Source organism: Triturus cristatus, chromosome 11, assembly GCF_964204655.1.
Source record: "Triturus cristatus chromosome 11, aTriCri1.1, whole genome shotgun sequence".
NCBI lineage: Eukaryota > Metazoa > Chordata > Amphibia > Caudata > Salamandridae > Triturus > Triturus cristatus.
Window position 1 is genome coordinate 565,309,741 of NC_140594.1, and position 18,050 is coordinate 565,327,790.

Consider the following 18,050-nt stretch of genomic DNA (forward strand, 5'->3'; position numbering starts at 1 on the left):
ATACTTGTGAGATACATTTTTCTGTTTGTAGGCTTGGATTTGACCTTTATTGAAAAGCACACTTTCTTTTGATTTTATTTCCTCCTCAGTCCCGACTGTCCACAGCGCACGTTTTCTTAAACGTTCTTGAAACAGCTGCTCTCTGGACGTTACAAAAAAAGTTGACAGCTGTGTTAACTTGAACCATTTAACCAGGAGTAGCTTTTCCGTTTTCTTTCAAATTCATACAAAGTTGCTGAAGTACATTATGAACTGCAGATAATTGTAACCAACATATTTTCTTCAGCTGATGTTAAAAATTGCATGTTTTAAAGCATGATCTGAATTTTATTTCTCCCTATTGTTACGTCAGCGCCCTTTGTCTGTTTAATATTCAGAGCTTCGCTCTGGCCACTGTGTATTTATTACTGTTTTTTTGTTCTGCTTTAATAGCACATATGGTGGCTGTTGATTTAAGTCTTAATAGAGGTTGTCTCTGAACACAAAGCAATAGAGAGAGAAATGTTAAGTATGTGTAGGGCATTGCACTGTTTATTTATTACAGCACGTGGGGTTTCTGGAGATTGTTAATAGCACTTAAAATCTGTGATGGATTTCATAATCTAGCACAGATAATTAGAATGTTGTATAAATTAAGATAGGTTCGGGGGGTATCCAGTATGTGGGTGACCGTGTCCCTGTTACGGTGCATTATGCACAAGCTGTTATGCTAATGTAAAAGCTGTGGTCATACCCGATTGCTTTTTTCAAATGGTGCTCTCTGAGGGCCGGATCACAAAACATTTTCGACTGGCACGACTTCACATCTTTGGTGGTAAATTAGGACAGCCCTTGTTGCAAACCGTATAATAAACACAGGCTTCTAGAGATGTTCATATGTGAAAAAAATATTTGTGCACTTGGGTTATGTGGTCGTCAGTCACCTTCTTGCTTTCCCAAATTTGCTTGAAAATGCACCATTTGCACACTTTTTAAAAAAAAATCTTTGGGGGAGAAAACCCCAAACCCCCACCCCGTAGGTGGTTCAGGGTCGCTCGCTACGCTCGATCGCTACAGTGCTGTACAGCAATTGTTTTACGCCTCGCCACTTTCAAATGTCACCAGCCGCCACTGTATTTTTTCCACATGCCAAGACACTTGATTTTACAGGCGGCAGGCAGCTGCGCTTTGAAACCCATCGCACCCACCTAGGAGAAGCAAATGGGGATGAAAAGAGGCAAGGGAAGTCCGAACAACCCCGATAAAAGGAGGGGACTGGAGTGCACTCACAGTGGAACTCTTCCTTAGGAACTCATCCGCTTCGTCAACAAGAGGCTGCAGGAAAGAGAAGATTGTTAGTAGTTCAGCACAAGTCAATTGGGTAATAGTGATCCGTTAAATAATAGTCATCTGTTATTTACAGCGCGTAGGTAGGGCAACAGTGCATATGAAGTGCTAGATTGAAAACCGGTCCGTTTGCATGCCCGTGCAGCTAGCTGCCCTCACTTACAAGTCCTACTTTCTGTTATCTCAAAACAGACTTTTTTTAAAATTTTCGTATCGTATTTCAAAGAGTTGCTATACTCCTCATATGTTTAAGATGACAAGATCGACAGCCTTGGGCAACTGACGTCGGGTTGCTGGAGTGATGACATAACCTGTATACTGCCAACTGATTGACAGCACAGGCTCTGGTATGACTCCTCAATGCAGTTTGTGACATCACTACCTGAAGCAAGGATGTAACTGTCCTGGAATCCCGCATCTCAAGAATTCAACATCAGGCTGTGATATTAGTACCCAAGTACCGGACATCGGGCTAGTGCGATTCTAGGAACCGGACACAAGCGACCCCATGTCCGCAGGAATCAGATGCGATACTGTGACTTTAATCCACTGACCTGACTGAATATGAAATCATTCAAGAACCGAATACCCGAGTGGAATCACTGCAATAATAAATACCAAACAATTGCATAACTCCAAGAACCTCTGACCATACTTTGACATCAATCCAGAACTCAGATTGCCAACAGGCACCACTCAAACTCCTAGATGCAGACTGACATTGTCCAAAGAATCAAATGCCAAACTGTGACAACACTCCAAGACCCAGATGCTAGACACCGACAACACTAAAAACCATGTATCTCGTTGCCCGCACCCAATAAGACAAGGTTGCGCCACGGCACAGCTACCTGTGTGTGCTTCTCTGCAGGAGGCACTACGGGTGCCGTGCAGGATGTTTTTGTGGCACCAGTTAGCAGGAAGAGCAGAAACCTATGGCACTCCGACCCCCTAGCACTCACGGACCTGTGTGCAATGGAGTTGGAAGCGCAGTGCAGGGGCCATGCACTGGCTTAAAAGGGCCAGCCTGACCTGCCGCACTGCCATTCAGTCTTAGGAGTTGAAATGCTGCGGAGTGCATCGGAGGGATCATGGCGACAAATGAGCTACTGCCATATGCCGTAGGAGACAGCCAGTGTGAAATAGGCTGGATAAAATGTGTTGGATTATTGGCAAATCAATTAAAACATTCTTTTTTGTGTTTCGGCGCCCACAGCAGGCAGAGAGCTTGTGGGGCTGGTATCCTGTTGTCCACGCTGCGCCTCATTGGTTCTGCACTCTCTGTATGCTACCAGCCATTAAAAGGTTTTTCAGCGCGCATGACTGATATCAGGCAGCATGCTTTTTAATTTTCCAAAATTCTGCCGGAAAACAACATGCGGAGGGTTTCCGAACCTTTGAAACTGTTGCCAACCAGAGCGAAACATCCTTAGGAGAGGAGACTTGCCTCGCACTCTCCATCCTGAAGGCCCAAGAAACGTGGCAGCTGAAGATGTGTAAACAAAGCTTGGCCGAAGCAGGCACTTGTGAAATGGGAGCAGGCAGGTTAGCCACACTGTGCACTGTGTTTATTTGATATCAGCAGCATGGGCTTAACTGTATTCGGTTAACACAAATGTAATGGCATGGGTGAGTAAGACGTGCTCAATTATAATTTCTTTACCTTTACATTTTTGGGCACATTTTAACACGGCATATTGTATTCTACTAAAAACAGACTGAAAGGGAATGCCTGTTTGTACTAAATTTTCTTCTCCTGCAGCTATGGTTCTATCTCAAACATTTCATTTGGTCTTTGCAATGGAGCATTGGAAACATTTTGAAAAATTGTACGTACAGCCATGTATTTGCTTGTAGAAACAGGGAAGTGTCACTTATAGTCGTTAATCATAATTACACTGAAATTTATAAAATTGTCACACGTAGCAATCTGAAACTTTGGGAGCTATGTTGCATACACATGGTAGCAGGTGCAACGTTACCCCTCCACAGCTTTCTTTAAATCTAAACAAGTATTACGTGTGCATGTGTATTTACATGGTGTGGTAATTTACTGTAACTGCTCTCCTGTTACGTTGTGCTATAACTCAGTATTCAGTTAAAAATCAATGTTTTGTTGGAAAACAGTGACCAGCACTTTCTGGGTTCTAAACAAGCATTTGCAATGCAATAGGTCTTGCATTTGCGAGAATGTGAGCTATTGGCATTGTAATGACACTGCCTTTTATTTATGCATTTGGAAAAGCTGCAAGCGGTGCGTAAACACGTACTTATAGTCCCTGCTTACGAAAAGAAAGACTGGCAGTGATAAAGGCGTAGTTACTGCTAGTGTTGCTTTTCGTAAGCAATGCCTGCACAAATATGCACAAAGTGCGTGTTTACGCACCGCTTGCAGATTCTTAAAATATATCATTAAAAGGCATTGATATTTCAAATGCCAATAGCACAAACTCTTGTAAATGCGAGACCTATTGCATTGCAAATGCTTGTTCTATAGTGGACTTAATACACATTGCAGTTTGATGTTGCTCATGGCTCCTAAACCCAAAACGGAAGGAACAAACTGGGTGGGTTTTCCCCATGCACTTTGACACATTTCTCCCCTGACTTTTTCCCTCTTTTTGACTGTTGCCTAACATTGCAACTTCTGTGGCCTTGCTATTCTGAGTCACTTATGCATAAATCCCTTGACTAATTCTGTCTGTCTTGACCCTAGATTTTTACCTGGAAGAGAGCCAGTGAAAACATTGTGAAGACTTCAGATCCACTACCTAAATATTGGGAAAAGCAAGGCATATTAAATGTACCTCAAAAGTAGGATACATAATGGCTCTCTGTTCAAGGATTCTACTTCTAAGTATGAAAGAGACTGCCCACGATTATAAAGCACACACTCACCAATGACATGATCTTTACTGCCTGTCCCACTTTCCTCCTTGAAGACAGTGCATAAGCCTGGGGTTTTAGGTAATCCTCGTCAGTCTGTGCTGTGTGTAAATGAGCAGACCTCTGACAAATGGGTGGTGTGACAGTTTTATCTCTGCGCTAAGCTACCCATAGGCAATTAGCTCCTTGCAGCCTAGTCAGCTAGAGTCATCTAACAACTTATGTCATTAACTGGATTATGGATCTGAAAAGAAGCTTTCCTACCTTCATCTTGAGTGAGTCTGCGGTGTTTCTAATACTTAACATACCCCTAGTATGTCTGTATCCAGGATTGGATTGGGGCCACAATTAAACCTGGGTAGCCAAAGCACAGTGGCCCACATTCGTTGATTGCAACCTTTCGCAAAACGTTGTTTGCTTAGGATCATGGAGCTAATGTTGGTAAACCTGTGCCGTAATAAAAGTATTTTAAAGACTATAGGGCCAGTAACTTTTGCCTAGCCTGGAATCAAAACTATTCTATTGTAACACACCCACAGGTTCTTGGCGCTCATCTTAAGGGCTTTAAATCCACCCGGAGGGCAATGAATTTACATCTCAACCTTCGGTCCCGCAGCTTGTGCTCAGTCTTACATCCTTGAATGTCCTGTCTGCCACCAGTCTCTAAAGTTTCTGTTCATCCTTAAAGGATCTTTACTTCCCAGTGAACAGCCAGTCTGTGGTGGATCATGCTCTTAGGACTTGAGACTTCTCAGTACCATCAGGGGTCAGTGTCCCCTACTTATACTTAATCAGCAGCAAGAGACCTTTTGTGGTAGTGGGCAAAATATAAATGCTTTCACTCCCTAGCACGTCAAGACTCTAACTTATCAGTTCGTTCCCAAAGAACACCGTTACTCTCAGAACCCTTAAGCTAATTTACACTGGTGGATCCAATTAGGCTCCTGCACACACTTTGATCCGTGAGGCTCCTGCCCACATAGAGGTCCTCAGAGGTTACTGCTCTCTCTATTGCTCATGGAATATTTCTCACCCTAAGATAGCCCTCTTCATCCTTACACCTTTTAAAGTCACCCTGTTTCTTTCCCGATATTCCCAGTATTTTTACAGTTCTGAAGAGAGGCCCTCCCATGCTCCGAGACTGGTGAAAGGTGCATTGTTATTTTTGTTTTACATGCTTCAAGCTTCTTGTGTAAGTTCCTACAAATGGAACGATGCTATTATGTAAATGCAAAAATAAAAAACATAGTGTCACTTTTCTCAGGTACATGCAGATTTATATAGCACAATGATGACCCAGAGGTATTGGAGTGCTTTACATGAGCATGAAATAACAATACAGGTGGTCAGATTAATTTCTTTAGGCTCAGATGGATCAAGTGATTTGCCCAGAATCACAGGATGTTGAGTTGAAGCTGGGACTCAAAGCTGGTTTCCCAGTTTCAAAGTCTGCGGGAAAACTGAGGGGTTCCTTCCTTCCCCTCACAGGCAAACCTGATGCTGTGACAGCTTAAGCAGCCCATTACCATTCTGCCCCTGACAACTGGCTGTCCTGACTTAATGTGCATGGGGACAGGCTCAGTATATGTATGTAAAGGCTGTAACAACAGCCTTTCATGCTTTGCCCTTGCGGTGATGTCTGAGACTGCTCGATCAGGTTATACTGCTTAATAGACCAAAAAACACGCCCACAAACTGGTCTCAGTCCCAGGCCCATTGGCCTATGGCCTGCCTTGCCAATCCAAGGCTGTCTGTATCTGCTCTCTTTCATACTCTAGGGTGATGAACTGCTACTACCTCTTTCTCTTGTAGAAGAGCTGGTAGACTGTTGCTATTGCAAGGTGTCCTTTTCAAAACATAAACACTTTATAACAGGCACCTAGTGTTTTGTCACATAAACTGCCTTTTTAACTGGGAAATGTAGCATCTGTGATGGTTCCAATAGATTTCAATTTGTCTTGCTGCTGCTGGCTAGCAGGATATTGATAGATCATGCTATTCTGATATTCTGTTAACATTAATATCATACTTCAACTAGGTCTTTGAAAAGCTTAATTTCTGATGGATAATTTTACCTCCAGTTTGCTCACCTTTTGAACCTTCCCAGGTGGTAGACTTGATCTGGAAAAACTTCAGTAGCTACTATATCACTGTAGGTGGTGCCATAAGTTTTCATTACGACTTTATTCAGCCCAAAACATGGTGACACTGAACCATGTGTAGGTGCCACCCCAACTCTTAATATCCATTCTTTTTTTTTTTTTTTTTACTGAGCCTTCAATATGGACCTGGAGCTCTGCTGCTCCATTCAACTTCAAATGGCTTAGCATGAACTGCTAATTATTTGGCAGTGCGAGAAGCATGTCGCCACCATAGGCTACAGGTTCTTAATTGTGTTGTGCATTTAACAAACTGGTGGTCACAGACCCATATGACATCTGTGGTGTCTGGAGTCTGAACGTGACTCCTCCAAGTACTGTAAAAATCCTCTTGCATGCTTTTGACAGCCATTAGGGAAGGTCAAGCAGTACTTGGTGGAACACAAAGTGAGGTAATTGCCTCTCCTGGCCACCCTATTCATACGAACTGAGAAGAAGCAGCAGCACAAAAAAAACTGCATAAATGGGACTCCGCGGCTTCTAGACTTGTTTGGGTTATGTTATGTAGTCTGGATGCACAGTATCGGACTCTGGCTTCATCATTTTCCACTGAGCCTGTTCCAGTCTTGGCCAAAATGTGACCCAGGTTCCCCTGACCGTTGTTGGGTCTCCAACAGGTTGAGACCTTCAGAATGGCCATGCCACAAATTTACAATATTAATCCACCTTCCTGTGGTGCCCCTACTGGCCTTACGGAGGCTTTGTGGCTTCCCATTAAACATATGCCCATGGTTCATTCCTAGGCGCTGATTTACTCTATCTAGAGCTTGCCTAATCTTTTATCATAGAGCCATGCCTCTGCTCCTTTGCTAAAGTTTGCCAACGGCTTCAGCGACATCAGTTCGGAATTAGCCAGCGCTAGCTATTAAGGGGTTACTGACTCTGTTACTCAGATGCCGCAGAATGTTTTAACATGATAAGAATGACAATGACCCCCCCCCCCCCCCCCCCACATCCCTTTACACGCTGCGGACCTTTACTTTTATTTGCAAAACGCCACTGGCTAGTACACCTTTCCTTAGTTTGCTCTAGATTCTCCCCTTGCCCACCCACTGAAGAGGGTGCATCATTTGTGGTGGCATTCTGGAGAGCTGTAGAGGTGTTGTAACTTCCTCCTACATCAGAAGAAATTAATGCCAGATTGGTTTACGGCTATTCTTCTGCCTGGCCTTACGTCTTCTAAGCATCTTTTACGACCCTGTGGACCTTATTCTGGTAGAGTGGTCTAGTTTGTTTGTGCTTCACCTGTTCGCTGCCCCATTGCGAGGCATCCTAGAGCAGCCCCTGGGGATCCTTAATTACACAGAACTCAACACCTGAGTTTATAGTCTGCCACTTGTAAGATTAATCTGATCTCCTTTCCTGCCTCTGTACTAACCAGGGAGTTAAAGAGATCTCTGACCCTTTTGTATTAGCGTTCCCACAGAAATCTGTTGGAGCTGTGCACCATGTGATTGGTCCTGAAGGAGATTCTGTGGTCAACCAGGGGCATCTTGGTTCAGGTACTTACTGAGAATATTACGGCCATATTGTACCTCAAATAAACAGGGTGACATGGGCTTGTAAGCTCTCCGTGTGGAGGCACTAAGTTTATCATGTGGGCTAGCTCTCAATCCAATCTCACTGACTGAGAGTCATCTAGAAGGTTTGATCAACATCAGGGTGGGTGGACTCTGCAGCTGTCATCTGGCTGACTTGTAATCCCATCTGCACCAAGAGGTAGTTTGAGAGATTTTCACCCAGTGGTGCACATACCTGGTGGATCTTTTTGCTAGTTCCTGAAGCAATTGTTTTGTGTTCCTTGTGAGAAAGTGGCTCTGTATATACTGTTCCCTAATAGGTACAGGGTGTACAGAGTCCACAGTCCCCCAGGGTTTGACAGAGGTTAAAGTTAGATATAACCTTACTCTCTAAAGTGGTAGCTTGGTCGAGCAGTAAGGCAGTACCAGAGGACAGTGTAAAGCATTTGTTGTACACACTCAGTCAGCAAATGGTCTCAGAAAACTCAATAACTGAACTCTAGGCCAGTGGTTTATATATAAAAAAAATGTTTTATTTTAGAACCAACACTTGGATTTAAAATATACTTTCTCAGCACGAGATGTTTCATATAAATACTTTTGCAATATGCAATTGGTTTTTGTAAACAGTTACAAGTGGTTGCAATGGCAACTCTATTTTAAACACAACAATGCAATGAGCTCAATGATAAATTCAAGTTATTTGTAACAGATTACTTTTTGGATTACTTTTGGAATTCCAGGACTGGATCCTAGATTCAGTCCTGGGTCAGTATTCAGAATCAAGTGATGAAAGTCGACTTAAGTTCTGTAATGATTTTTAAACAATATTTAGCTATTTTAAAAGTTGACACTTAGAAAATATTTCAGAGAAAACAGTCAATGATTCCCTATGGAAGAAAATGCAGGTTACAGGTACAGTATGTTCTCGTTACTTTTGTAATCCAGTACTGGGTGCCTAGACTCAGTACTGGGACCTTTATCCAAAACAGGTAAGCAATTACGTTTTCAGATATCGTACGATTTTTGAAGAATATTTAAAGATTGCAGAAATCGACACTTAGAAAAAATTTCACAGAAAAACAGTCAATGGTTTCCTATGGAAGAAAATCGAGTTAAGGGTAAGTACAGTTGTGGGTATTTTTCAGAGTCAGTGCTGGGCACCAAGATCCAGCACTGGGAGCTCACCTAAGAGCAGGTGAGTAAATTCGTTTTTGTCACTCGGCTGATTTTTGGTGAATATTTGAAGATTTGAAAAGTCCACACTTAAAAGAAATTTCAGGAAAAAGCCAGTCAATGTTATCCTATGAGGAAAATAGAGTTTGCGGTTTAAGGGTAAGTACTCGACTGGCAGAGTTGAGGTTCTGGGCAAAGACTCGGGGGTCTCCCAGGGTCAGGTAGGTACAGTTGGTTCACCCTCAGCAACTCTAGGGCGGCCGGGTGCAGAGAGAGTTAGGCCCAATGTTATCCTATGAGGGATAGGGGGGCCTTGTTTGGGGGCTGCTGTCTGGCAAGCCACATGGCTGTGGGAGCTGGGCTCCTGGTCACTTACTCTGGGCAAGTGGGGAAGTAGGTAGGTGTAGAGTTTTCACTGCCAGGGCCACTCGGGCGGCTGTGTGCAGAGGGCTTTGGAGCCTTCGGGCGCTCAATGGATTTCAATGGGAAATCTCCGGTTTGGAAAAAGACTGCAAGCTCGGGAACGAGGACTCTTCAGGTGCCACCACCACTTCGAGAGGTAAGTTGGGTAGTTGGAGGATAGGTAGGTACCCCGGGATTGGACACAGAGGGCCGTGGGGCGCCGGGTGCATGGGTGCCTTTTGGTGTCGGAAAATCTTACCCTCTGTTGATCGCGGTTGGGGTGGCGCACTGTTCTGAGGCTGCAGGCTTCTTCAGGATTGTCGAGGGGGGTCCTTGGGTGCCGGACTCGGGGGTCACAGTCGCTGTGGGGTCGTCCTCGTGGGTTTAGTTCACTCCGGCACCGGCCAGGCTTGGCTGGTGCAGAGTGGGCTGGGATCGCGGTTCCGGGCTGCTGCCAGGGGTGAAAGGTAGATTTTGAGTAGAGCCTCTACTCATGGGAGTCCCAGGGAATCAAAGTTCAAAGGTAGCCAGGTCCTCCGGGGTTTCTGAGGTTGCTGGCCACAAGAGATGCTGCGCAGGAGCAGGTTCGAGGGTCGACAGGCCGGTAGGGCTGGGGCCAAAGCAGTTGGTGTCTTCCTCTTTTTAGCAGCTGCAGGGCAGGTCTTTGTTCTTCTTGCTCTTCTTGTAGTTTCGAATCTGGGATCTGGGGAAGGAAGGTTTAGGGTGCCCCTAAATACTAGATTTAGGGGCGTTACAGGTAGGTGAAGGGCAGGGTCCAATGGGTCCCTGTCCTGGGGTGGGTACACCCCCTATCCTGCCCCTCTCCTGTGGGAGGGGGGCAGGAGACTAGTCCTGATTGGGCAGGGCTTCCCATCTTCAAGATGGCGAGAGCCTGGAGATGTGCTTCACCTCGCCTCCCCCACCTGAGGGGTGGGGTTGGCAGGCTGGCACATCCCCTGTCCTTATTTGGGGTTTCCGGCCAAGCTTCCCGCCAGAGTGGGGGTGTTGCAGTGGCCTGGGGGAGCTCACAGAGGCGGAATGCCTTTGAAGCTTCCCCCTGCCCATCCTGGGGGAGGAGATTTAGCACCTCGCCCAGGATGTGCATTGTTGCAGGCCCAGGAGAGCAGGGGCTCTCCTACCCAGGGGTCCAGCAACATGTCTGCTGTGTGGCAGCCTAGGCAGCCTCTGAACAGACGTGGATTGTAGGTTTAAGATTCAGGGGGCCTCTCTAAGATGCCCTCTGTGGTGCTTTGTACATTAAATCACACACTGGCATCAGTGTGGATTTAATGTGCTGAGCAGTTTGATACCAAACTTCTCAGTCTTCAGGGCTGCCATTATGGTGCTGTGGAGTTCGTGTTTGACAAGCTCCCAGCCCCATATTCTCTTAGCTGGCAGCACTGCACTTACAGGACCCAGGACTGGACCTGGGTACTGTAGGGGCACAGGGCTCCTGCCTCTGTGTCCACACCACTGGCATAGGGCACCCAGCTAGAGGGGTGGCTGATGTATGCCAGGGCAGTGTAGGTTGTGGGCATGGCACACAGGGATGTGTGCCATGTCGACTCTCTAGTTTTGTCTTGTATCCAGACACTCAGCCTGCAAGAGCAGTGTGTGTGTGTGTGATGGTACAGGGCCTCTAAGGGTGGCACAATAAGTGCTGCAGCCCTTAGAGCCCTTCCCTGGTCACAAGGCCCTGGGTACCTAGGGTACCATTTACCAGGTGCTGACATGTGGCCAGGGTTTGCCAATTTGGGTTTTGGCTGTTAGGCAGTTTTTAGGGAAGGAACACAGGCCCTGGGCACCTGATTGGCAGGAGCCCAGGGCACAACAAGGAAAAGTGCATCAGCTATTAGGCAAAAAAGGGGGTGGGGTTACTGCAACAGAAACCCACTTTCTTACATTCCGAAGATCTCTAGGAGATGTGATCTGTCTTCACTGGTACGTATTTCATATATAAGCATTTCTAACACTGCTTCTGATTCCAAGTGTTCTTAGGAAGGTTAGGTGTGACTGAGTGGGGGTTATTTTAGTGGCCCTGGCTTGGGTCCAGAAGGCCTGAAACTCTGAGCTCCTGACATCGAATCTTTCCTCCTGTGGTTTCCACTTCAGGAGGACCTGCATGTCCCAGGGTAGGGCTTTTGATCGAAATCTCTGCAGTTTGCACCTTTATGCATGCAGATTGAGTGGGAGCTACTGGGAGGCTTTGAATTTCTGATGCAAGTGGTGGATCCCATTGAGGTTGTGCACCACCCTTCTGACAATTCTATACTCAGGTTGCTAGGCTCGCTTCATCTGGTATGAGAAGTGAGTTGACCCTTCACAGGAAAAACTTTTCCAGATCAGGTCTTGCATCTGGGAGGATATGAAAGGTGAGGAATCTAAATGGTTTTAGTGTACAACTCAAATGCCCAAGCTTTCTGCAATGTCACTCATGTGTGTCGAACATATTTTGAACTGTGTGATGAAATGTCTTGCTGCAAAACTTCAATAAAGTTGGTTGTATAAAAAAGGGGGTGATGAATCTGTGGGTGCATATAGTTTCTGGCAGAAGGCATGTTACCAAAGGTAAGTAACTTACTCTTCTCCTCAAATGGGACCTAATATGTGATGCAAAAAAAAAAAGGCAGATATGCACCAGTGCACTTTTCAGAAATAGTATTCACAGGTTTTTTGTGAACAGAATAAAATCAAACATTCACTACTAAACAATCATCACATTTGCAAGCAACACGTTTTATTATGGCAGTTGCATCACAATAAATGAAAAGCTCTTGTTTTGTTTCAGAATGTAGAAAATGTAGCAGCAGAAGTGCTTGGCAAGTCCATCTTTGTGAACTGGCCACACCTTGAGGAAGCCAGAGTTGTTGCTGTGTCAGATGGAGAAGTAAGGTAAGCATGCTGTGCTAAATTAAATATGTTATTTATTGTTGCACGTTGTTCTGACAAAGGAGAGAGAATGTTTTTTTGAAGCAATATTTTGATTTCATCAGTTTAGTTAAACTTTGTGTTCACCTACAAAATCTCTTTTTCCAATGCCAGATTGATCCTAGTGAAAAAAGAAAGTGCTGATGTCACTGTGCCCTCTCTTGATACCACTGTGGCCCCTCCTAATAATGCTATTGAGGCAATTGTTGTGCACCAGAGTTCTTGGTGGTTTGGAGCCACAGGGTGTGATTGCTTTATTATGAAATACGTTATTGGTGTCCTTTGTTTCTCCACTTCCTCAGATCAAAATCATATGTGATGATATTTCTCTTCAAATTAAAGCCTTGATCATACTTTTTATTTAAAATGTGTCTGTCATTTTAAAAGTTTTGTCAGTACTCAAACCTTATACTCAAGCTCTAAGATTCTTAAACCTGGTGCTCATTTATCTTATGAGCTTTAAGTGTTTGCCATCGTGCATCCTGAAATAATATTCCTGAAAGACTGTCTTTCATTATACTGTACCTTAAACCAGACTAGTTGGTGATTCTGCACATCCTTCTCACAGGTCTTTCATACACTGTTACTCAAGACAACAAGAGTTAGACCACCTTAATTTCCTAAAGTGTCTTTTGATTCAGTGCAGCACAGGAGATAAAACATCCACTGTCTTTACTCTGCATATCTTTTCCAGATAATAGTAAGGTTAATTAGTGATCAAATTTAGTTATTTACTTATGTAGTGCACACCACAATGAGACAATGAATTGTATTTAGATGCTCAAATAATCGATGTTACTATCCAATTCAAGGTGACTTGTTTTTATTAACCTATCTGGAATGATGTGACCCACATGTCCCTAGAAAGTGGCTAAGCCCACTGATTTATCTTAACGTATATGTTCCATTAGCTAGAGCCTTAAATGGCTCTTAGTTTTGACATTTCTAGCAGAGCCGAATGGAAACTAGGTAGGCAGTTGCTTGGCAAGCATTGGTGTGCTCGCAATGAGATTACTCTATCTAAACTGCCACTTTCCAGGTGAATTGTCCTATGCAGCAAGTTATGTTTGGAACTGATTCGATTAATATTTTCCGGATGGTATTACAGTACTTTCTAATGGGTTGGGCATCCATCACAGCATTCTTCAGCGTTGTACCCTTCCAAAACACGTCTTCTGATAGAGACTTTTAACCATAGATTATTCACCTCCAGAATTTCCCCAGGCTCCAAACTGGATCTGGAAACGTTTAATATTAATTGTGTTGCACGTTGGTTTGTGGTGTTGTACTGTTTTGAATGTGATTTATCCATCCCGGATGTGATATTGGGCCACTACATCTGCATCACCGTTGCATGCTGATATCCGGTCCTTTCTTTCCGTACCTTCTGTCACGGTTCTGGATCTCCATCCAATTCTGTCAGTCTGGCCGGATTTCCCACAGATTTTTTTTCTACTTGTTTTGAGATATGTCTCCCCCTAAAACAACGGGGTTTATGCTGTGTTGCGACACGCATGATGTCTCCCTCTAGTCGCTTGGCTTCAAACACGATTCTGCATAGTTTTACTACCACGCAAAGATTAATAGCATGGCCACCCGTGACTGGGAAGCCAAACTTGCCGTCATTAACCTCCTCAAAAAGCCAAAGAAGGCGCTGTCCCAGTCGAAGATGAGGGCGCGTAAATGCACTCTCTCCCGAGGCCTTTCTTCCGACCAGCCATTTCCAAAATCATGAAATCCAGATACGGCCAAACAACTTAAGAAACATGAGCTGTTGAAGCATGGATCTCTGTCTTCCTGCCACTCACACTGCTTGGAGTTGCATGATGCCACAGGTACCTGAAGGCTGCAGAGTCGTTCCTTTATTCCGGAACTGATTCTGACCCTGCTCCTCATACGCCTTGGGCCACCAACTAATCCACAGCAGGTCTGTTTCCATACACATCCTTATTCCTGTAAGAAGTGGTATTCCTGTTGAAGATGGTCAAGCCTTTCCTTAAATGGCAATCCATCACCTCGCCGGCTTTCTGTGCTCCACCCTTCTAAGGAGAAGGAATGCCTCCCATAGTCTTTACCCAAAGCAAACTCTGTTTTTTCATTGGTCAGAACAAAGCTAATCACTTGGAACTTTTTGTAGGCTTCTGTGGAGCAAAAAAGGGGAAAGCAGTAAAAAAAAAGCCAGCTCCCGATAAATTGTTTTGTGTATCAAACTCTGCTATAGGCTAACCAAGAAGCAGCCCCTAAAAGGCTTGCAAGCTTATTTCACCAGAGCAAAGTCTTCTACCACTGAGCTGGCACACAGATTGCCAGTCCTGGACATCTACAAGCAACTACATGGGCGTCCCTCCATGTGTTCATAAAGCAATACTGCCTGGATCGTCCAGTTTGATAGGACGGGCACTAAGCTCAGTCTGTCCTTCAGGATTTCCTGTTTTGAGACATTCCACAGACCCACCATCACGGGGGGTACAGCTTTGGTATCTATTCACAAGGTGAGGAATCTGCGTGTATAAGTCTTTTCTAGTAGACTATCTAACTGCAAATTCCTCACCGACCCTTTTTCCTCTCTGTTCTGTGAAATGAACATCAGATAGTCCATTATTAAGATTCCAGCTAGGAAAACTGCACCCTAGTAGAAGTGATTTCTATGGGCTTTGCGTCCAAAGGCGTGAACAGATATCGGGAAGAAACTGATGTCGGTGCGCAGAGGTGGTGCAGATATTGTAGCCCTAATTTCACACACAGGGCGGGACGTATTTGATGCTGTGCTACACAAAGTCACCTACCAACGTGCAACGGAATTGCTAGCGATGTTTCCGGGTCCAGTCTGGCACCTGCAGAAATTAACAAGGTGAGGTATCTGCAGCTAGTCTCTACCAGAAAAGACGTTACTGAGAGTAAATAACTTGTTCAGTGACTTTGCATATGCTTGATGAACTACTCAATTTAAACTGTGCAAACTTTGATACTGAATTAGTGTGTACAGCTCTATAGCATATAGAGCTATTTGTTTTCTGCAAGAAACTCTCAGGACCTCACCCTTTAGTTTGATATTGCAGTTGTCTTTTAAAAGATGAACAATATTTGGAAAGAAGAATACAATAGAAGAGCAAATTAACTTTATGATGTCTCATCGTGCTCCCTTCTCTAGAAAATATTTGGATTTGGGTATTGTTACTTCGACGTACAGACTTACCTTATCCAAGTGTTTCTAAAATTGAACACCTTCGTCTTTGTTATTATTGATACTCCTTTTGCACCACCACCAGAAAACCTCCAAAAGTTAATTTTCTTTTTCCTTTTTTGGGTGAGTACTGATTTGTAGTCTTTAAAATGTTTTCTGTATTATTCAGAAGTTGATGTTACCATTTTTGAATGGCTTGATGTACATGGAATGAAGTTCATTTATATCGCAGTGTTATTTTAGTAGCATGCTGTTAGATGAGGGAAGAAGAGAAGGAGAAAGATAGTTATGTAGCATAGATTTTCTAAGCACTCCTACTTTAACGTTGTTTCACTAAGTGGTAAGGCATTGTTTTTCCCCAACAATATAATCTGGTTTTGAGGGGAGAAGTGTAGGTTTTAACTTTCAATTTTAATTCAGTCAGTGCTCTATCAGATTGACTAAATCTCCTGCCTTTATTACCGATTTGCCATGGTCAGTTAAGATACATTTTAGTGACTTGATCTGTTAGTTTGCAGGAGAGGAATTCTAAATAACCAGGGCATGCTTCATCTTTTTCAGGTTTTATTTTGAAGAGCCACAGGGGAGTCAGAGACTATACACAGGCAATACAGCACCACCAACTAAAGTGGCCTATGTTGGAGAGAAAGAGCAACATATATGGGTGAAGGAGGTGCAGGGCATTTCAGAGAAGTAAGTTGTTAGGAAATCTTATTGTACTATGTGTAGAAATGCAGCCCTACAAAACTTATAGCCAAATGCATACCTTTTACGTGCCAAAACTCATACTGTTGATCCGTTTTCTTTTCCAAACTTCTAAAGGATATTTTCTGGATGGAGTTTACTAATTAAGCCTAAGTTATATTCTGTCACACATACTCCTGCTGTGTGTTTTTTATTTTACTATCCTTCTCCCATATGTAGATTAGCTTTCGTTTCATTCTTTCAGTTGTCTAGAGTACAGAAGAACTTTTATCTTTTCATGTACACCAGTACCACCTACCGTATGTTTACAGGTTTTAATAGCACTGGCTTGCTCACTTAGTATTTAAACATGTAAGAAGCCACTAACAAAAAAGTTTGCTAATATCAATGCTTTCTTCTGTGATGATATTTATTTAACAATGTCTCTGCAATCTCGGTTTGAAATGATGATTAATTTCTAAAGACAAATTGTCAAGTGCTTCCTTATGCAAATGATTTATAGGGACACACGCTAAATGATTTCGCTTTGAATGATGTAAAGTAACATTGAGTTGCTGTGTGGGTATTTTCCTTTGAAGATTCTAAATGAAATACTGTTATTGTAAGGAAACTTTTTTTTTTTTTTTTTTTAACTTTTATTGATAACAAAATGCAGCATTGTAAGACATTATACACACATCTTTGGCAAGGCTGCACAAGATCTCAGCTTAGTTTCACAACAGTATCAGGATCAGAAATACATGAAACAACAATCTTCAGAGGCAGTGCCCTCCTTCATAGTTACAGTAGTGTACCTGGATCAAAGCGCCTCTCTCCAAATCGGGAAGGGGGGGTACCCTTCGGGAGGGCAGAATCGATGGTATGGCTAATCTGGAGACATCGAAAAGTCTCAGAAGATGCAAGTTGGTACTTAGTTTGAAGGTCCGCAAACGTTACTTTCTTCCCTTTAACCCACATGACCCCCACTGTAGATATCCCAATCATGTCCCAATTGTCAAACCCCGGACAGGTACTGAGGTGGCCCAAAATGTCGAGTTCCCACAAGGGGGTATCCTTAGTCAGGCACCCCTGCCACACCAGCCTACGCTGAACAACATGCCACACTTCCACAGTACGTGCCGTGGGGTCAGTCAAATGCAGCCTCCGATAGTTTGTATAAAGTGCCCTATTGTAACCCCCTTTACCCATTAGCCAATAGTCCGTGCGAAAGCTAGGATTGTCATGCGGTCCGAACACCCATCTGTTAATGGCTGTCAACTGTGATGCTTGATAGTAAAGGCGCATGTCTGGCAACCCTATACCCCCGTCGTACCATCCCATGGTGAGTTTGTTTATAGCAATCCGGGGGTGTCGGCTCTCCCACAGCAATTCCCGCACTCCCCCTTCAATTTGCAAAAAGGAGGAATCAGGAACCGGATTGGGAGCGTTTTGCAGGGCGTAGAGAAAGAGTGGCAGGGTGAGCATTTTAAACAGGGATGCGCATCCCAAAATAGTAAGGGGCAGCGCTCGCCAATGTGTGACATCTGATCTAAACCGCTGTTGGGGCCCCATGAGATTTCGTTCGAAAGAGAGTGTGGCATCGGGTGTGATAAAAATGTCCAAATATCAGAGATACTGGAATGTCGTAACCTCGGACTTTTTTGGGGCTCTCCCCAGAGTGGGAACATCTGGGATTTGGACCAGTTTATCTGATACCCCGAGTGCGCTCCAAATATATGAAAAATATGTAACACTCGTCGTAGCGAGCGCGCTGGAGGCCAGATG

At 44.0% G+C, this 18,050-nt stretch overlaps 1 protein-coding gene across 1 annotated transcript in view; it reads left to right on the plus strand.

The window, feature by feature from the left end:
• Window positions 1-18,050, plus strand: part of XRN1 (5'-3' exoribonuclease 1) — a 1,184,094-nt gene that overhangs the window by 336,387 nt on the left and 829,657 nt on the right. The window contains exons 19-20 of the mRNA XM_085633624.1: window positions 12,258-12,361; window positions 16,143-16,274. Of these exons, the coding sequence (XP_085489750.1) occupies window positions 12,258-12,361; window positions 16,143-16,274 (236 nt within the window). The remainder of the gene's footprint in view (window positions 1-12,257; window positions 12,362-16,142; window positions 16,275-18,050) is intronic.